Source organism: Cyanistes caeruleus, chromosome Z (genome assembly GCF_971803275.1).
Source record: "Cyanistes caeruleus chromosome Z, bCyaCae1.hap1.1, whole genome shotgun sequence".
NCBI lineage: Eukaryota > Metazoa > Chordata > Aves > Passeriformes > Paridae > Cyanistes > Cyanistes caeruleus.
This window is the reverse complement of record NC_141732.1, coordinates 34,902,691-34,921,589: the sequence shown is the minus strand read 5'-3', so window position 1 is coordinate 34,921,589 and position 18,899 is coordinate 34,902,691. Positions and strand designations below refer to the sequence as shown.

At 42.7% G+C, this 18,899-nt stretch overlaps 1 protein-coding gene across 2 annotated transcripts in view; it reads left to right on the top strand.

Annotated features, from left to right (window-relative positions):
* The window catches only part of GNE (glucosamine (UDP-N-acetyl)-2-epimerase/N-acetylmannosamine kinase), a 60,573-nt gene that overhangs the window by 12,523 nt on the left and 29,151 nt on the right, over positions 1-18,899 (top strand). The window contains exon 1 of one of the 2 annotated variants that reach the window (XM_086866872.1): positions 8,994-9,167. The exons of the other annotated variant lie outside the window; for it this stretch is intronic. Coding sequence (XP_086722998.1) covers positions 9,117-9,167 — 51 coding nt within the window. The 5' untranslated portion in view covers positions 8,994-9,116. Of the gene's footprint in view, positions 1-8,993; positions 9,168-18,899 lie in introns of those variants that run through there. 2 annotated transcript variants of the gene reach the window in all.

Below are 18,899 nucleotides of genomic sequence, written 5' to 3'. Positions count from 1 at the left end.
TGGAACTTTTTTGCTCTGTCTAGAAGTTACTGCCAAGACACTAAGGAGTGACTCAGGCATTTAAACACAGATATCTGATGTAATTTTAGAGACCTTTAAGCAACGCTCATGGCCTTTAACTGTCAGTATACAACCTGTATGAACTTTTACATCTTCAGTATTTTATGACATCTATCATAGAATCTTAGAATGGCTGAGTTTAAAAGCAATCTCTGAGGGACATCTGGTGCAAACACTCTGCTGAAACAAGGCCACTTCATGCTGGTTGCCAGGACTATGCCCAGATGACCTCTGAAGATGCCCTAGGCAGGAGAAGCCACCATCTTGATCACTCTCACAGTAAAAAAGTATTACCTGATGTTCAGAGGAAAATTCAAGCATTTCAGTTTGTGCCCCTTGTCTGTCACTGAGCATCCCCAAAAAGAGACTGGGTCCTTCTCTGTTTTGCTCTCCTTTCAGATTTTGGTACACATTGATGAGATTTTCCCCTGAGCCTTCTCTGAGAAAGTATACCAGCTCTCTTGGACTTCATTCATATGAGACGCTCCAGGCCCTGAATCATCTTTGGAACCCTTCTGGACTCTCCCAGCAGCTCCATATCTCTGCTGTATTGCAGAGCCCAGAGCTCACCTCAGCACTGCAGCTGTGATCTTACCTGAATAGAAGAGAAATACCATTTTCTTAGCCTGCTGGTGACACTCCTCCAAATGAAACTCAGGATACTGTTAAACTACACGGGCACAAGAGCACGTCAATGGCTCTTGTTCAGCTTGCTGCCCACCAGGACTTTAGGCTCTTTCCCACGAAGCTGTTTCAGCCAACTGACCTCCAGCAAGTACCAGTGCATCTGGTTGTTCCTCCCCAGATGCAGGACTTTGCACTTCCCTTGGCTGAACTGTATGATGTCAATGTCCCACTAAAAAGCAGAACAACCCCCTGGTGTACCAGCCACATCTCCCAGTTTGATGTCATCAGTGAACTTGCTGTGGGTACATTCTGTTCCTTCATCCAGATTGTTTATGAAGGTGTTTAACAAGCGTTGGACCCAGTATCGACCCCTGGGGTGCCCTACTAGTTACTGGCCTCAAACTTCATGCCATTGAATATACCCTCTGGGCCCAGCCATTCAACCAGTTTTCAAACCACCACACTGTCTGCTCATCAAGTCCATATGACAGCAGTTTATCCATGAATTTTATGGGAGTATCCAAAGCCTTATTGAAGTCAAGGCAGTCAATATCTACTGCTATCCCCATATATACCAAAGGAGTAATTTCATTATGGAAGGTTACTGACTTCATTAGCAGGACTTCCTCTTTCTATATCCATGCTGACTAATTCAAAACACCTTCTTTCCAGGAATAAATAGTTTCACAAAAGTTGTTTCACCATCATGTCAGGAGACAGCCATAGAAAGGGTTGAAAGGAACACTATGTAACATCTATTTCCAAACTCCATGCCATGGGCAGGGACACTTTCCACTAGACCATGTTGCTCAGAGCACTATCCAGCCTGGCCTGGAACACGCCCAGGGACTGGGCATCAAGAGCTTCTTTGGGCAACCTGTTCCAGTGCCTCACCACTCTCACAGTAATTTGTTCCCAACATGTAATCTAAACCTACCCTCTTACAATTTGAAGCCATTCCCTCTTGTCCTGTCACTACATGCGCTTGTAGAAAGTCCCTCTCTGTCTTTCTTTCAGGCTCCCTTCAGATACTGTAAAGTCACAATTAGGTCATCCCAAAGCCTTCTTTTCCAGGCTGGACAATCCCAGGTCTCTCAGCCTTTCCTTACAGGAGAGGTTTTCCCTCTCCCTATTCATCTTGGTGTCCCTCCTCTGGACTCACTCCAGCAGTTCCATGTCCTTCCTGTGCTGGGCCCCCAGAGCTGGATGCAGGGTTCCAGGTCGGCTCTCAGCAGAGCAGAGCAGAGGGGCAGAATCCCCTCCCTCCCCTGCTGCCCACGCTGCTTTGGATGCAGCCCAGGACACGTTTGGCTCTCTGGGCTGGGAGTGCCCATGGCTGGGTCATGTCCAGCCTCTCACCCAGCAGCACCCCCAAGGCCTTCTCACAGGGCTGCTCTCCACCTGCTCAGCCCCAGCCTGTGCTGATGGTGCTGGGGGTTGTCCTGACCCAGGTGCAGCACCTTGAACTTGATCTTGTTAAACCTCATGAGATTCCTATTGGCTCACTTCTCAAACTTGTCCAGGCTCCTTTGGATGACGTCTCATCCTTTAGGAGTGTCAACAGCACCACTCAGCTTTGTGTCATCAGCAAGTTTGCTAGGGTGCACTCCATCCCTCTTACTAATGAATCAGGATGGGGGTGACTGACCTATACTTGCCTGGATACTCCTTTTTGTCCTCCTTAAAGACAAGAAAGACAGGAGGGACATTCCTTTTCCTTCAGCTGTCAGGAACCTCTCCCAGTCACTATGATCAGTCTAAGATAACTGAGAGTGGCCTCACAATTATATCTGCCAGCTCCCTCAGCACTCATGGGTACGCACCATCAGGGCCCATGGCTTTAGGTAATAATTTAGTTAAGTATTCCGTAATCTGAATCTCTTCCAACAAGAAGAATACTAAATCCTCCTCCCTTCAGACTTCCCCGCAGTCTCACTGACATTTAAACAAATTCATTCCTACAGTGCTTGACAAGCAAGCAGTCATATTGTGGCCAAACCACTCCCTGTAAACCATGAGTGAAGCCATTGTTTACAGATACAGACCAAGACAGGCAAGGTACAGAGGTGTCTTCTAAGGGTTGGCAATGCTTGAATGGCATCTTCAGTCTCCTGTGTCAAATTCTGAACTGCTGGTTTGTTATCGGGCACTCAAGTGAGATAGTTTTGATTGTTCCCAAGTGCAGGGAACCAAATAAATCAACTAGCATCAATAACTCAATTAAACATTAAGAACAGGAGAATAGAAAGGTTTGTTTCTTGCGTATGCCTGTGTTTATTCAGTACGACACTTTCCAGATAGGGCTGGGACAAGGCTTATTGCTAACTGTGATAACCATTCTTTAGAGAAGAGATCTATGTATAGACATGGATCACTGCTGTTTTCTGATGGGAGTGTGTTTTTTCTCTTGTCTACCTGCTATTAATCAAAAACATCTATATTTTGATCCTTAGTTGTCCTGCCCAGATAATTTAAGCAGTGGAAGAAAATCTCATGTTTCCCTTGCTCAGACCAAAGACAGAGAGAGCAGTTGTCAGGGTTATACCAGAACAGCTGGCTAAATCTTTCCAGGGCAACTTTCAAGCCTAGACACATGATGACACATCTCATCTCAGGGTGGGAACAGAAGCAATCAGTCACTTCTCTGTTAGGGAAGACATGACAAGGCAGCTCCGAGAGCAACAGCCAGAGCTCTCTCATGCTCCAGCACCTGACAACAGTACATCCTTCATAAACAGCCAGCTCTGTGAAGAATCAGGATTTATTGGAAAGTAATGAATATTGACTGGTTCCCCTGGTACACTTCATCACAGCATTGAAGTATAAGGCAGGTAAAGATATTTTCCCAACATTTGGTTGTAAGGGCAGAGGCTGTCTAAGGACCATCCTCTAACAGGGATCTTCTGTCCAAAATAACCAAGTGCTCTTTTCTGTCAAAAGTCAGATCTGAGCTGGCCTAACAGTCACATGGATCTGTTTCCTTAATTAGATCTCCTTACTCCTGCATAATGGTCACAGGCCTCCTTAGAAAATTCTAAGATCCACATGACTTTCCTGGAGCTAATCACTCACCTTCCTCAAAATATTTGTTGCTCCCATTTCCTTTCTGGAGTACCAAAATAAGCATCAATCTAAGTCACCAAGGGATCTGAAATCTTCACAGGTGAAAACCTGTAACCAAAATGTGATCTTCTTCAAATACAGGACAGCAGATAGGCCTTTCTTGTTCTCTAGGTAAATATTCCATACCATCTCCAATGAATCCTACCTTCAGCCTGCTTTCATACATACTTAGCTATATAAACCTAGTGCTTCCAGACTTCTGCTTCAATAATATGTAGCAGGGACTGCAGTTCATTTCTGCCTGTACAAATTCTTCACTGCACTCCATCTGTGCATGATCCTTCAGAGCTTGAAGCTTATGAAATTAGAAAAGCAGGGGTGTTTTCCTCTAACACCACATAGCTTGTGTACTAAACCTTTACTCTGAGAACATTGTTACATGCAGCCACATTACTGGGATACAAGTTTTTTTAGCCAAAAACTGACTAAGGAGTAAGATCTGAATTCACTGAGTGTTGTAACAGGCCGTGAACACGTAACAAATGTGATGTTGCTCCTGCTAGTAGAAAGATACTATTATACTGTGGAGGCTACTGGTATTATTTTTAATGAGTTGTGTTTACCTAAATATATTAAACATTCACTATACTGTATGCTACTAGCTGTAGAAATTCTAGAGCTTTTACCACATTAACACACTTCGACTTTTAGATGAAGTATTGGTCTTTCTTAAAATATCAGTAAAATATCTTAAAATATCATCTGTTTGAATCTATGCAAAATACTGTGTCTTACTAAGTCTGCAAACCTGGGGATTTTCTACAAAGAGCTTTCCCATTCACTCCCCTCTTGACCCAGAGTCTCTGCTGTTGTGGATCCAGGATCCACATTCCACTTCTTTCAGACAGTCCAGTCAGTCACTCATGTAGTGGATGAAAAGGGCAGGGGAAGAATCCAGGTCATCTGCCTCATCCACAGCCCCTCACAGCAGTGGCTGGTAGAAATCAACCTTCTTTCTGTCATTCCAGAAGTTCAGATCTTCCTTTCTCCTTCAGCAACTTTACTGTGCAAATTGTTGTACTGAATTCCTCCAGTGTTTGTGGTGACATTTTTATCTGAGCCTGCATGAACTATATAACAGTAGTCTGCCCTTTTCTTAGTGGACGTTCTTCACATGCTTTTTTATGGAACAGCCTAGAGGCAAATATAGGAGGGTAGAGCAAGAAAATCTAGTAAAGCAAGATTAATTGTTTAATCAGAGATTACTTGGAAAGTTCCTTCTGTCCCTCTTTGCCCTGAAGCAGAGAGAAGTAAGTATAGCCTAGAAAGGGTCACAGGACTTAACATTTACTCTCAGCTCCCTGCAACAACAGCTCAGTGCTCTGAATGCCCACAAAGGAGCAGAAAAAAAACTTCTGCAAATCATCCATGTCCACCCTGCAGCTTCCTCCACACCGAATACCTCATCACTTGGGCAGGGCATAAGTCTCCAGACTGTATAAACTGCCAAAAGGACATCAAGTGAACCTTTAAGATGTTGAAAGCCCAGGAAAGGAAAAGGGGGATGCTACCTCCCTTTCAACAGGAAAGGTCAGTGAAGAGGTGTGGAAAACAGTTATGGCTGTGTGAAGTCACCAGTCTTATGTATCACTATACTCATTTTAATATCACATACAGCTTTACAAAGGCAAAGCCTTTTTTATTAGCCTTTCATTATCCAGCAGCCAGGCTGCTGTCAGCAATGTATCAGCTGCCCCAGCTGGCCAGCAGCAGGCAATGCAAGCTGCTCAATTTGAGCTCCCTGTAGAGTTTCCTCTGCCTCAGGACACCCTGCTCAATGGGGTTACTGCTATTTGTCAAATAGCAATGTCAAAGCAGTGTAAGAGGGAGAGAAATAGAAACTTCTGCCAAATTGATAAAAATTGACCAATATGTTATTTAAAATGCAATAATTTTTTAGACAGTAGATTGAGATGGCATTGGAAAACATCATTTTACCAAGACTTGTTCCTTAAAAAAGAGGCCAGAAGACAAGATAAGGCACTTGAAGGTCTGGTTTTGTGTGAGGAGGCAGGCACTCAGGTCAGTGTAGCTTGTACAGCCTCAGGTGGCTCACAAGCCTATTGAAGATTAAGGAGAACACAATTCCCTCCACTTGTCTTGCGTGCAGAGAAGGAGTGGTGGACAGCTGTGGTTTAACCCCAGTTGGACATGAAGCACCACACAGGTGCTCATTCAGTCCACCACCCTCTCATCAGGAAGGGGCAGAGAATTGGTAGACTCAGACTTCTTGGCTTTATATAAGGACAGTTTAATGGGGACATATTAATATTGATGGTGGTGATGACTAACAACAACAACAACAACAACAATAGTTAGAATATATGAAAGAGTGATGCACAAAGCAATTGCTTACTGCCTGCTCACTGTGATTCTGCCACTTCCCAAGCAGCAGGCCCCAGACAGCTTTCCTCCCCAGTTCATATACTAAGCGTGACATCAAATGTTATGGAATATCCCTGTGGCCATTTGGGGTCAGCTGTCCTGGCTGTGTCCTACCAGCCTTTTTGCTGGCAGAGCATGAGAAGCTGAAAATTCTCTTAGTGTAAACACTACTGTAAACTTAGCAATAACTGAAAATGTAGATCTGCTATCAACATTATTCCCATACTAAATACAGAACACAACACTACACCACCTACTAGGATGAAAATTAACTTACCCACCTAAAACGAGGACATGGACATATAACAGAAATGACCTATGGCTGTTCTAAATCAAGTGATAGTGAGGGAAAACCTTGTTAAAGGTTTACTTTATGCAGCCCCTGCCATCCCTCCTGCATTAAATCTTACCCCTACAAATTACCACACCTACACAGGTATGTCTGTAGAGGCTGCCTGAGAATAACAATCATCTTTCAGCTAGGGAGGCCAGGACAAAGGCACATAATACTGAGGGCCTCAAACACCTTGGGGATACTTTACTGCAGCTCTGAAGCCATGATTTCCTGCACAGTGGGTAAAACAACAGTGCAACTCACATGGCACAAGGGATCAGGACAGGAACACTTGACTGCCCCTACAAGCACTGAGGTGAGCTCACTTGTCCACAGGAGCTGGTGAGTTTTCAGAGCAGACTCAATAAGGTCTCTGGGATGGCTGACATCCCAGAATCTCAGGCTCCTGCTTTTGCTAAGTTTCAGGAAAAGTAAAAGACAGTCCTGTAGCACAACAGACACAGTTCCTGGAAGACTTGAATTTTCTGCAGTGGTACAGAATACAGTACTAAAGGAAAAAAAAAAAAAAGTAGTTAAATAAATGAATTTGCATTTGTAACAATCCAAAACAAAGGCCCATCTGTAAGGGTATTAATCATCAGTAGAGTAGGAAGTAAAGGTCCCATGCCAAAGAAATTATCAGTGACATTTGGAGAAGCAGGATGACAAATGTTTGCAAAAGTGGAAAAGCAGAGTAAGAAAAGAATGCTGTTTGGAGAAGCCCAAGGGAATTTGGAGTTTTCTTTTTTGTAGTGTTGTCTCAGAGGAAAAAAAAATAGAGCTTCAAGTTCTAAATCTAAGGTCCTCTTCTGGTCAACAGCAGAGTTATTTTAGAAATCAAGTACCTCACAAAGGGAAATTTCAATACAGCTTGTTTTCCCCCACAGCTGGCAAATATGTTTAAATATATACCTACATATATATTTATGTGTATGCCTACACATATACACTTGTGTAATGCAGCCCTGGGAGAAGAAAATCTGTTAATTTGATGTTTCAATGCTGAGAAGGAGTAAGAGCTAAAATACATATGTGCAGGATGAGACTTCTGTGGAACAGAGTGTAAAACTGCTGGGTTTCAGATTAGACTAGAGACAGAAAAAATTATGTATGTTCCTGACACAAAGAAAGAACAGAAAAGAACTCACGGTGCAAACATACTGAAAAGGTAATTACCCAGCTGTGCAAGCTGTGTAAAATGGGGGAAAAAATGCAATATACACTTTACAGCAAACTAAGAAAATGCCTCCTTCTTTTCCCATTCTACAAATGCCCACCTTTTTAGAGTCTTTTGTACTGCTTTATTGTCCTTCCTTTTGTTCTGATGTTTTATTTAGTAACTTACCTTGTAGATATTTAACAGGATAAAATGAGCAGCTAGGAAAACACTGTGGTAACAGAATGAAAAAAAAAATAATAATATAAACTGCCGATTATAAACTGCCACAGCTGTAAGAGAAGAACCAAAACAGATACCAGTATAGCACACTGATGTGAACTAAAAGAGTATCACAGCAATAGTCATGGCCACTACTATTGCGTTGTCTGTGTACAGGTGTAAATCTGGTCACAGAGAAAAAGCTGGTCAGTAAAACTTACAGGTGCTGTGTGCTGACCTGCTTACGGAACTATAGTGCTATAAATTCACTTTGAACATCTGTGTTCCAGGAAATACAAGCAGGAAAGGACAGAATGGTTGGAGACAAGTAATTTCTCTGCAAACATTAAGGCACATATCTCAAAAATCAAAAGAACTGGAAGTACCCCAAGATGACCCAGAATTCTGTGGTCACACAGGTGTCTAGAGCAGCTTGGAGCTCTGCACGAGAGGGGTAACTTCAGGGTTCCCTTGGGACACGGCACATAGGTGCAGGCCCCAGGACTTCCAAGGGGCCAGAGGTACAGCTGTAAGACACACCATGTCACAGCCTTGAAACATTATCTTGAGACAAGAAGAAAATGGAATCAGACTTATGAAGCTCTGGCTGCTGCTGTGTTCCAGACCTGTGTTTGGAAGACTCTCTTGACAGATTCCTTGCCTTGAGACAGCTGCAGATTCCTATTCTTCTGACTGGATCTGGGTAGTCTGGGTAATGTTGAACACACTAGGTGTCATGGATATTAGCGGGTAATATCCACAGAGATGCTTGGCAGCAGTAAGGCTGCCTGCATTTCCACACCGCCGTGAGTGCTGTGAGGGTACCCAGCCGGGGAATGGCTCCCCGGGGCACAGGGGAGCACCAGGAGGCGACACCGGGGGACACCCGGCGTAGGACCCCCGCTGCCCTGCAGGGATGCCGGAGGGCCTTAGCACACGCAGTGCCAAAGCCTTGGGCCCCAGCATGCCTGGATCACCCCGGAACACCGAGAAATCTCAGCACGCCCCCTCATCCCCCGACCCTGCGGCGCCTTCCACCGCCGCGCGCGGACCCCTCCCGGCGGCGGGCGGAGGGCGGCGCTTGCGGGGCGGTCCCGGCGTGGCCCCGGCCCCGGGTGCCTCTCCCGCGGCGTGGCGCCGGCCCCGGGTGCCTCTCGGCTTGGCAGCGGCGGAGCCGGCCCGAGAAAGCGGCGGGGAGCTGCGGCCGCCATGGGGACGAACGCGCCGCCGCGCCGGGAGCCGCTGGCCCGCGGGCCCCACGTAAGTCAGGGCTGGGCGCGGGGGGCCGCGGGCGGGCCGGGCGCTGTGGGGCCGAGCCGCGGCTGAGCCCCGCGGGGCGGCCGGGCAGGCAGCGCCCCCGAGCCCTGCGCCGAGCCGGCTCCCGGCATGGGAGCACCCGGGAGGGAGCTGCCCTGCCCGCTCGGCGAGGATGTCACGGCAGGCGCCGTCTCCAGGGCCATCGCGGGACCCGCCTCTGATCTCCGTGTCTCGGCCGGGCACACAGGATTTGGGGCCGTGCCGGCTGATGCTCTGGGCGTTTAGAAGTTCTCGTGAAACCTGTGCTGAATGGTTGCTTATTTGTGCCCTTTCTCTCTGGATTCTCTTTTGATTACCCAGTCCATAGCAAGCTGTGGGGAGCCAGTGACCTTCCCCAAAGCTAGCACTCTGATCCTTGTAATTGTGACTACCTTATTTTCATTTGGGAGATGAGAAATTAGATTTACCCGCATTAGGTTCACCAACCCTGTAGGGTGGCCTCGGCAAGGGTCTAGAAAAATTTTCAGTTTTGTTCATGTACCTGTGGCAATGACGAATGGCCCCTACATGCCAGGTGCTATACAAGCACATTAGGAAGAAAGGCATGCATACTCCAAGGAATCGCTTTCAAGCAGGATGGAGAGGTGGACAGGGTTTGGGAGAAGAGGTATGAATACAGGCAGGATAACAAGGGGAGTTGAGCTCTGTGGGGTAATTTCTCAGGTCGGTTTTCTCAGAAGGTGTACAGCTAACAGGTGAAGTCAACACAACACTGAGAGGAAGGCAGAGGAGGGCCGTACAGCAAGTGCAGAGAGGCTGGGAAGATGGCACTGGAGAGGGGGCCAAGACCCGTGGGCAGGGTCCAAATCCCTTGCTCTTTGGCCAGCAGTGCCACTGCAGGAAGTAGTCCTGCTGATGCTGTTGCCTCGGGCCGTTCACTTTGCCACCTGTAGAGCAGGTTTTGTGGCTGAATGCCAGCTGGTTTTAACTACCAGGAGCTATAGCTCTGCATGCTTGAAGTGGTTTGATATCAGAGGTGATGTCTGCCAGAATACGAAACAAAATCTTTCAAAGAAGTTCCATTTCAATCTGCGTGTCCTACTATGTCAGTTCTTTCTCTGAAGCTTTTCTTTACATATCCTCCCCTTCCTCTTGTGTTCCAGCCAGCTTTGACTTCAGATTCAGCACCAAGTCTCCCTGAGATCTGGAGGTGTTGAGAAATACCACCTTAGATATTCATCAGTGAAGGCATACATCTAGGACTCAGATTTAGGTTTTAAAGAAACGGATTTCCAAAAAGCACTGAAAATATATCTGTTGTATTTAAGTAAGAAATTAATTGACATTTTTTGCCCTCCTGTGGAGGCGTTTTCCTATGGTGCTCTGAGTCCAAATCTGAAACCACCATGTCAGCACATCAGACACTAAAGAGTAAAAAAAGAGTACTAAAGCTCAAGGATGAAAGTGAAAATTAACAAAGCTCCCCATTCATATTAAGAAAATCAAGAGTGCAAACAAGAAGTTTGCATATCCCCCAGGATTTTAAATGAGAATGTCAGCACATAGGAGCTATGTGGACTGTCTGACTTGGGAGCACTCTTCTACCAGAAGATTTCTCACCTCTGCTTCCTTGCTCCTTAAACATATCACACTTCACAAGTCTACCTGAAGCCTGGAGAATTTTAACTAGTAAGAAGGTTGGCAGCCCATAGTTGGGGACATGATTCCCATCAACACTGTGCTGCCTGGGGAAGGCAGATTTTTATGGCCTATACAAAACTGACAATAGGACAGAGTCAAGGACACCCATAATGTTTTCTGTAAATAAGCATGATTTCATGTGGTAGAAGACAACCATATTGATTTTTACTTGAAGTACTTAGCTTTGAAAATACAGGAATGTCCTTTCCAAAATCATGTTCAAATTGTATGCTTTTTCTTAAAATTGTAATCAAATTTTAATTCTAATTAAAAGTTTGAGCTCGATCTTTAGATCTTTGTATGGGAAGATACAGGCATGACAGCATGCCACACAATGCCAGTATTTCAAAACTGCCTTTCAGAGACACACAAGAGTGTTTCAAAAAGCACAGGAAAAGTAAGAGGGAGAGACTCTCACAACCTGGAGTCTCACTGTCAATGACATTCAGGCTGAGTTTTTTATAAATACTGCCTCAGCAGCCAGGCCAGTCAGAAAAGCGGTTTGTGTCCACATGATTCTGAGTAACCTCCTACACCCTGTCACACAGAAGGCCTTGGGAAAATAGGCTGCTGTTCTCTTAATAGTGTATGGCCTTTCCCAGAGGGACTCAGCACAGCCTAAGGACATGGGTGTTTTGTTAGAACATTTGTAGAAGAGTTGGTCTTCCTGCAAAAATCAGGGAATATTTTAGCAGTTACTTATATGGTTCTGTAATTATGGACAATTTTTCATTAAAACATCTGGTATTAAATCAAAGCTTTAATAAAAGAACATGGATAGCAAATCCAGCTGAGAAAATTAGACTCTTCTAGAATAACAGCTGACTCAGATTCTCTTCATGTGACTTTTTTTCCATATTAGTATGAAAAAGCCAGAAGGAAAGAAGTAAATGGCAATTTAGCATGTGGGGCTTTTTGGGTTTTTTCCTTAATGTCATCCTGAATTCCAAAGATTTGCTTTTCATCAAGGTCTCGATTTATTGTCCAATCAAAGCACATTTACAGAAGGTTTGTTGGTTGAAGGCTTTAGAAACAGATCCTCTTTTTAAAATTGTGTGCTTTTTTTTACTTTTCTATGACTTTATTTGTTGTTTGGAAAAACCAAAGTTTTTCTGGACATTTCTGGTAATGAAAATAAGGGCTACAGATACTTGAAAAAAATGAAGAGATTTTATTCTTGACCCAGAATCAAGAATGCAGATGTACTTTTTTGGAATGCCTGATATCACTGTGCTTTTTACTGGCACTTAAGCCTTCTGTTGTATTTCTATAAGCTTCTTCAGATGGAAAATCTGAAATTGTTTCAGGTAATTATAGTAGCCATGTAATAAGTTAGGATCTAAGATTCCTCTGAGAGTCAGATGATTAAAGGAGACATTTGAATAACTCACCTAATAATAAAAGACAGGATAGACTTAGTGAAGGGTAGCTACTGCTACACTTCATTGTCCATTTTATATTCTCTCTCACAAAATTTCCTCATCTCTCTTGGTAAGTGTAAACTATCTGCTTTGTACTGTAACTGTAACTTTACAATGTCATTTTCTTCTTTCATCACATTTTTTTTCCTAGTGCAGTTAATAGCCAAAATCCACAAACTACATATGAAAGAAATTATTTTAATATGGCATAAAGGGTGAAAATGCATGTTCACTATTATAATTCTTTAGTCCTGATATTGGATCACTTCTTAATGGATTTCTTTTTTTTTGTAATTATGTAGTGGAATTAGTACTCCTTAAAATTAGAAATTAGCAATTACCAGAGAAGACACAATATTTCAAATATATGTCATCTGATGATCACATTGAAAAACACACTTGCATTCAAGTAGGATGCCAAAGAGCCTGAAAAGGATTCGGAGAGATGAAAAAAAAACAAAAAAACAAAACCAGTTGGACAAGAAGAGCAAAGAGGAATCTCTAGACCTGTGTCCAACATGGGAGGTATTTATTAATAGTGAGAAGTGGACAGAGTTTGATTCCTTCTTCCTGCCAGATTTTTAGCTTTCTTTTCAGCACTTCATGTCAATTTGAAAAAATTAGGCAGTCTGGAAACTGGGAACAGAACTGGGAAAGCTTAACAGAATTTTCCTTCCGGACTTTCACAAAAGATGCTGTTGCAAACTTGGCTGTTTCTTCTGCATCGTTTCCTCAACCAGGTATTCATATAAATATATATATGTATCTCTAAATAAATGCATGTGTGTGTGTATATATATGCATATATACATATACATAGACATAGACATATACATATATACACACATATATGAGTATTATAAATATATGTAATTTATCTTATATAACAAATAGTTCTCCCACCTGCACCTGAGGTGGAAATTGGGATCTTGTATTTGGCAAAGTTACCCATTGTCTTACCTAGTGATGACAGCTTCCAATCAAATTGGTTCTGTGCTGACTCACATCCAAATACTCTGAGTATCTACAGCAGCTCTACTCATTTAATTTTGAACATTCCCCAAATTGTTTTAAGTGAACCACATTGTCTATTGATGAAGGGGTGGAGATGTACAGCACAATAAGAGGAAGAATTACACTACAAGAATCACCCCAGCCTAGGCTGCCACCATGGTTCAAGACTAACTGGTTTGAAGCCAGCTTGGGTGTTGGAGGTTAATTTTTCACAACTGGGATGGGACTGCTGGGTGACACGTCTCAAGTTTTTATTTCGGACACCAGTCTCAGCTGCAGATACAGGAGATGGCACGAGCTCACGTCTGCCACAAGCAGCTCAAGATCTCTTTGTTACAGAACATTTTTTAATTTTTTCAGCCAATAGCATATTGCTAAAGCTTACAAACAATTGTTTATTGTTAATAGAAAGCAAACAAGCTTTCTATTAACAATAGAAATAGAATAACACAGTATTAAACTTAAAGCTTTCTACTGTCTTGGTAAGGATATTTTTCTGCAGTCTTAAAGTCTATCTTGGCCAAGCCTAAAAACTCAACTGTTGTTTAACGTCCTTGCATATAGTGTTATTGTATCTTCTTTACTTTCAGGCCTTGCAGCTGCAGCTAGCTCTAAGTTCTCTGCTTTTTCTTTCTGATGCCCATTTTCACAGCTTCTGAAAATCTTCTTACTTTTACTGTTTCCCACAATTCCCCCTCTCGGAACAACCACAAAGACTTTCTTAACTTTGTCGCTTATTAACTACCTTGTGTTACACAGGTCTACTGCAATACTTTTTCTACATAACAGTACATCAGCAAAACTTAAAGTATTTTAATACTTAATGTATTCCTCTTTGCTTGTTTAAGGTACTTCTCTTACTCACTTTAAGCACTGATATTTTAAACCACAGCAATTTTATTGCTGTAAAGATCTGGTCTATTCCAAGGATTCAAATAAGTAATACATAAATATTATATTATATTACATTAATATATATATTATAATAATATATATAACAATATATATTATAATAAGTATATATATTATAAATATATAAAATATATATAAAATAATTATTCAAATAAGGCCTGTCCATTAGAGGGTCTTAATTCAAAGCCTTCATCTATATCTATACTTGCATCTACTACCTTTGTAAGATTTTGAGAACTTACTGTGGTTCCTTGTACAATAAAAACTCTGACAGCTTTGTTCATCACTCATCAAACACACTGAAGCATACAAGGCATTATTGCTAATATCACCACAACCATTAAAACATACAAGCCTATTTTACAAAGCTGCTTTAACCAAGTTGCAAAGTTCCATCCTTCGAACAAATTGTCTAACCATAATTCATTTTCTCTTTTAATCTGAGATGTTAAATCCTCCAGCTTTTGTATGCTTTTGTGGATGGACTCAGAGTGGTCAGAACAGTTCATACAATATAATCCTTCAAATTCCTCACAACTGTGTCCATGTGCCAGTAAGAGAAAATCAGTTGCTGCTCTCCCTTTTGAAGGGTATCATGTCTAGCACTGCTGACATCAGTCAGCATATCACTGACTGCAATGCATGTGGCATTGGTCTGTTTACTCAGCCAACATCTTACCTGATCTAATTGTTTCAATGCCATTGCTGAGGCAAGCTGGGGTAGTAGCAAACCTGCTGAAGCTCTTTCTGCAGCCTTTCAGGGTCTAAAATTATTCTGACAATTTTCATCATACCGGTGGATAAATCTTTTTCCTGTATGTTTTTTCTTAATGACTGTTTTAGGTGCTAGCATAGTGAGTTGTCCAATGCTGCATGGACCACCTTCAAGGTGAGATGGAATATCTTGCCAAGCCCTATCTCCACAAATGAACCAATATCCTTTTAGTAATTGTCATGGATATTGGTCAGCCCTGGAAAATTTACCCCAACTGTCCGAGTAATTCCACCGAAAACTGGAGTTCCTATAAGCAGGATAATTGGGAGTGACATTGCACTTCGGAGAATCATTCTCTCACGAATTGCTAGCTGAAAATGTGAGGCAAAAATCCATTGTCAAAGAACCAAGAATTTCCAATTCTTGGCGTTCAGATTCTGCTTTTGGAAGTTTTTTGGTCCAAATGTTCCAATCAGTCACAAGATTGCTCCCGTTTTGGTGAAGGGATCATAATATATGGGTATTGGCCAATCTTTTACTGGCACACCAACTAGACAGGTTGAAAAGGACTTTTCTGGATTTGAATTGGACAGGCCTATGGTGTCTGAGCCTGCAGCCTTGGCTAAGGCAAACATTTGTTTTTGGTTGTTCTACAGGCAAATCTTCACTGCACAGAACAAGCAAGACCAGCAAGTACCAGCATAATACTTCATTCAGCTCCATAGTTTTCGTGAGCTATTTTTTGGCAAATGACCTTTCCATATATCTTATTTCCCAAATTCTACTCTTGTACTTTCTCAAATTTGCTTGGGGACTAGCTACCTATAACAAGAAGGGATAATTTCACCTTTGCAAATTCGATGGGGGGATGTACTCTCTATAGCACAAAAATAGCATGTTTTTGCCAAAGGAGTCCATGAAATCAACAATTTACACATTTTTCACAATGACACAAAAATCAGGGTTTGCAGGTTCCACAGGTGAACAAGGTTTGTCAGGAAGGACCCGTGGGCTCTCTCTTTGTTTCACATCTCCGTGCTTGTCTCTCTGCTCTTGGACTCATCAGCATGTTCTTCTGTGCAATATGGTTTGATGTTCTTTGCTGGAACCCACTTGGGTCTGGCATCTGTGGAGACACAAGCATACCCTTTGCCCCAAGTTACTGGGGGAAAAGGGCCTTCAATTTGCCCTGTCTCAGGGTTTCTAATTAAAACAGGGATTTTCCTCCAATTTTGCCCGTGTGTTATTTTAAAAATGCCTAAAAATTGGTGGATCAGGTTCTGCAAAAGAGCTGTTCAAGAAATTAAAAACATGTAAAGCTTTGCTCAGTCTCAATGTGGTGCCATCTCTGCTCCTCCCTTCTGTTGATCTAGAACACATTTTAGGGTATGATGTGTCCTTTCAATAATTGCTTGGCTTGTGGGGGAGTAGGGAGTTTCAGAAGAGTGGCAAACACCCCAGTCCATCAAAAATGTGGCCAATTTTTGGGCTACATATGCAGGGCCATTGTCTGTTTTTACTTCTCAGGGTACCCCTAGTGAAGCAAATACTTGCAAAAAGTGTTGACAGGTATGATCAGCTGTTTCTCCTGCGTGGACAGAAGCAAAAACTGTTCCTGAAAAGGTGTCAACTGATACATGAATATTTTTAAAGTTCCCAAAGGAAGGGTGCTTAGTGATGTCTGTTTGCCGTGGCTGCAGGCTTTGCAAACGCTGTGGGTTGACAGCTCCTGTAGAAACAGGGGGTTGCACAAGCTGGCAGTCAGGGCAAGTACTAATGATGGCTTTAGCTTGACTTTTGGAAATGTGAAACATCCACACAAGTGCTTGTGCATTTTGGTGAAAGAAGGCGTGACTTAGTTTTGCTTGTTCAGTAATGTTTGGCAAAGCATTAGAAACAACCACTGCCAGCTTATCCGCTCTTGCACTTCCTTCTGCTAAAAATCCTGGAAGCGAAGAATGAGCCCTAGCATGAGAAACAAAATATGGATTAGTGCTGTATTGTAAAATTGTATAAAAGCTTGAAAGCAAACAATACAAGGCATCATTTCCAACATATTTTAAACCTGATCCTTCTATTATTTTAACTACATTAGCAACATAAGCAGAATCTGTAATGAAATTAAAAGGAAAAAGCTGAAAGGCCCTGACTACAGCAGCTAATTCAGTAATTTGGGGAAATCCCCTCACTGTTTGAATATCTGATTCCCATGTTTTTGTTGTTTGATTTAGCCATACTATTACTGATTTGTGTGTTTTCCCTGATCCATCAGTGAAAAGAATTATAGCACTTAAAGGCTCTTCACTCAACATGGGTTTTTCTCTAAAACTCAGTTTTACTTGCAACAGTTTATGAGCTGGGTAATGAATAGAACAAACACCTGAAAAATTCAACAATGCATTTGCAAATCATCTGAATTTTGCAATGCCCAGTCAAGGTTGTCATTTTTCAGAGGCAAATAATTAACTGCAAAATCTTGGCCTGCTAAGGTTAACAACCTTGTTCTGGCTCTAATTATAATTTGTGCTGTCATCTCCATAGTTGTAAAAATTGTCTTTGGGGACCTGTAAGGAAGAAAAACTCATTCCATTATTAACAAATGATCTCTTTCACAAGGGTCCCATTGAAAAATGAGACCATAAAGTTGCAATTTTTCTCCCAAAACTGCAAGAATAAAAGGGCTTTTCTGGAGCACATTGATGGGCTTGTCTCCTTTGGAAAGCTCCTGTGACATTTTCAAGGGATGCTTGAGCTTCAGGTGTTAAAGTCCTAGGAGATTTGATGTCACAGTCTCCTCTTAATAAGTCAAAGAGTGGGGCAAGTTCATCATTGGTAATTCCCAAAATAGGTCTGACCCAATTAATTTCTCCCAAAAGCTGTTGTAAATCTTGCAAGGTGTTGCCACTGGTCCAGAGTTTTATTTTCTGTGGAGTAATTGTTTGTTCAGTCATCCTCCATCCCAGATATTTCCAGGGTGGGACTTTTTGAATTTTGGATGTAGAAATTTCCAGTCCGGCCTTTTGAATTTCAGTAACAACACTGTCACGAATTTGTTCCATTTCTGTTTGTGTTGGTGCTGCAATAAGCAAATCATCCATGTAGTGCAGAATCACAGATTGTGAGTGCTTCTGTTGAGCTGGAGACAGAGCTTGTGCGACAAAATATTGGCAAATGGTGGGAGAATTTTTCATCCCTTGAGGCAAAGATTAGCAGTGATATCTTTGCAGTGGTTCTCCTCTATTGATAGCTGGAACTTAAAAAGCAGACCTCAGTGCATCCTCTGGATGGAGTGGAATGTTGGAAAACCAGTCCTTTAAATCAAGGATAACGGGAGGCCAGTCTCTTGGAATCATTGACATAGAGGGGAGTCCAGGTTGCAAGAACCTCATGTCCTTGACTACTTCATTGATCTTCCTCAGGCTGTGAAGTAGTCTCCAGGAATTAGAAGTCTTCTTGTGGATGACAGACCCTGGTGAATTCCAGGGACTACTTGTGGGTGTAACATGATCTTTTTGCAACTGTTTTTTACTATGTTTTTAAGGGTACTTACTTTTTTTCTCTGATAAAGGCCATTGATCAATCCAAACAGGGTTATCAGTTTTCCATGACAGCTTTAGAATGGTGGGCTTTGGTGTGGTCCCCATCAGGGGTCCACTTGCAGTTTTGCTCCCGACTGGGACAGTAAGTCTCTCCCCCATACAGTGAGAGGCTTCTGCACAAGGAAGGGACATACTGTTGCTGGCTTCCCCTCAGGACCTGTAACAGTAATCCTGGATTCACTTTGCAGACACACAGTGGTGCCTCCAGTCCCTGTGAGGGTGCCCAGAGGTGGCACTAAATTCCAATCACTCGGCCAAAACCTGTGAGATGTCTGTGCCAGTGTCCAGCATGCCTGTGATAAAAACTGTTCTACCAAGATGAGTCAGGCTGCAAGTCAGTTCTGGTCGGTCAAGGCCCATGTGTTCCACCCAA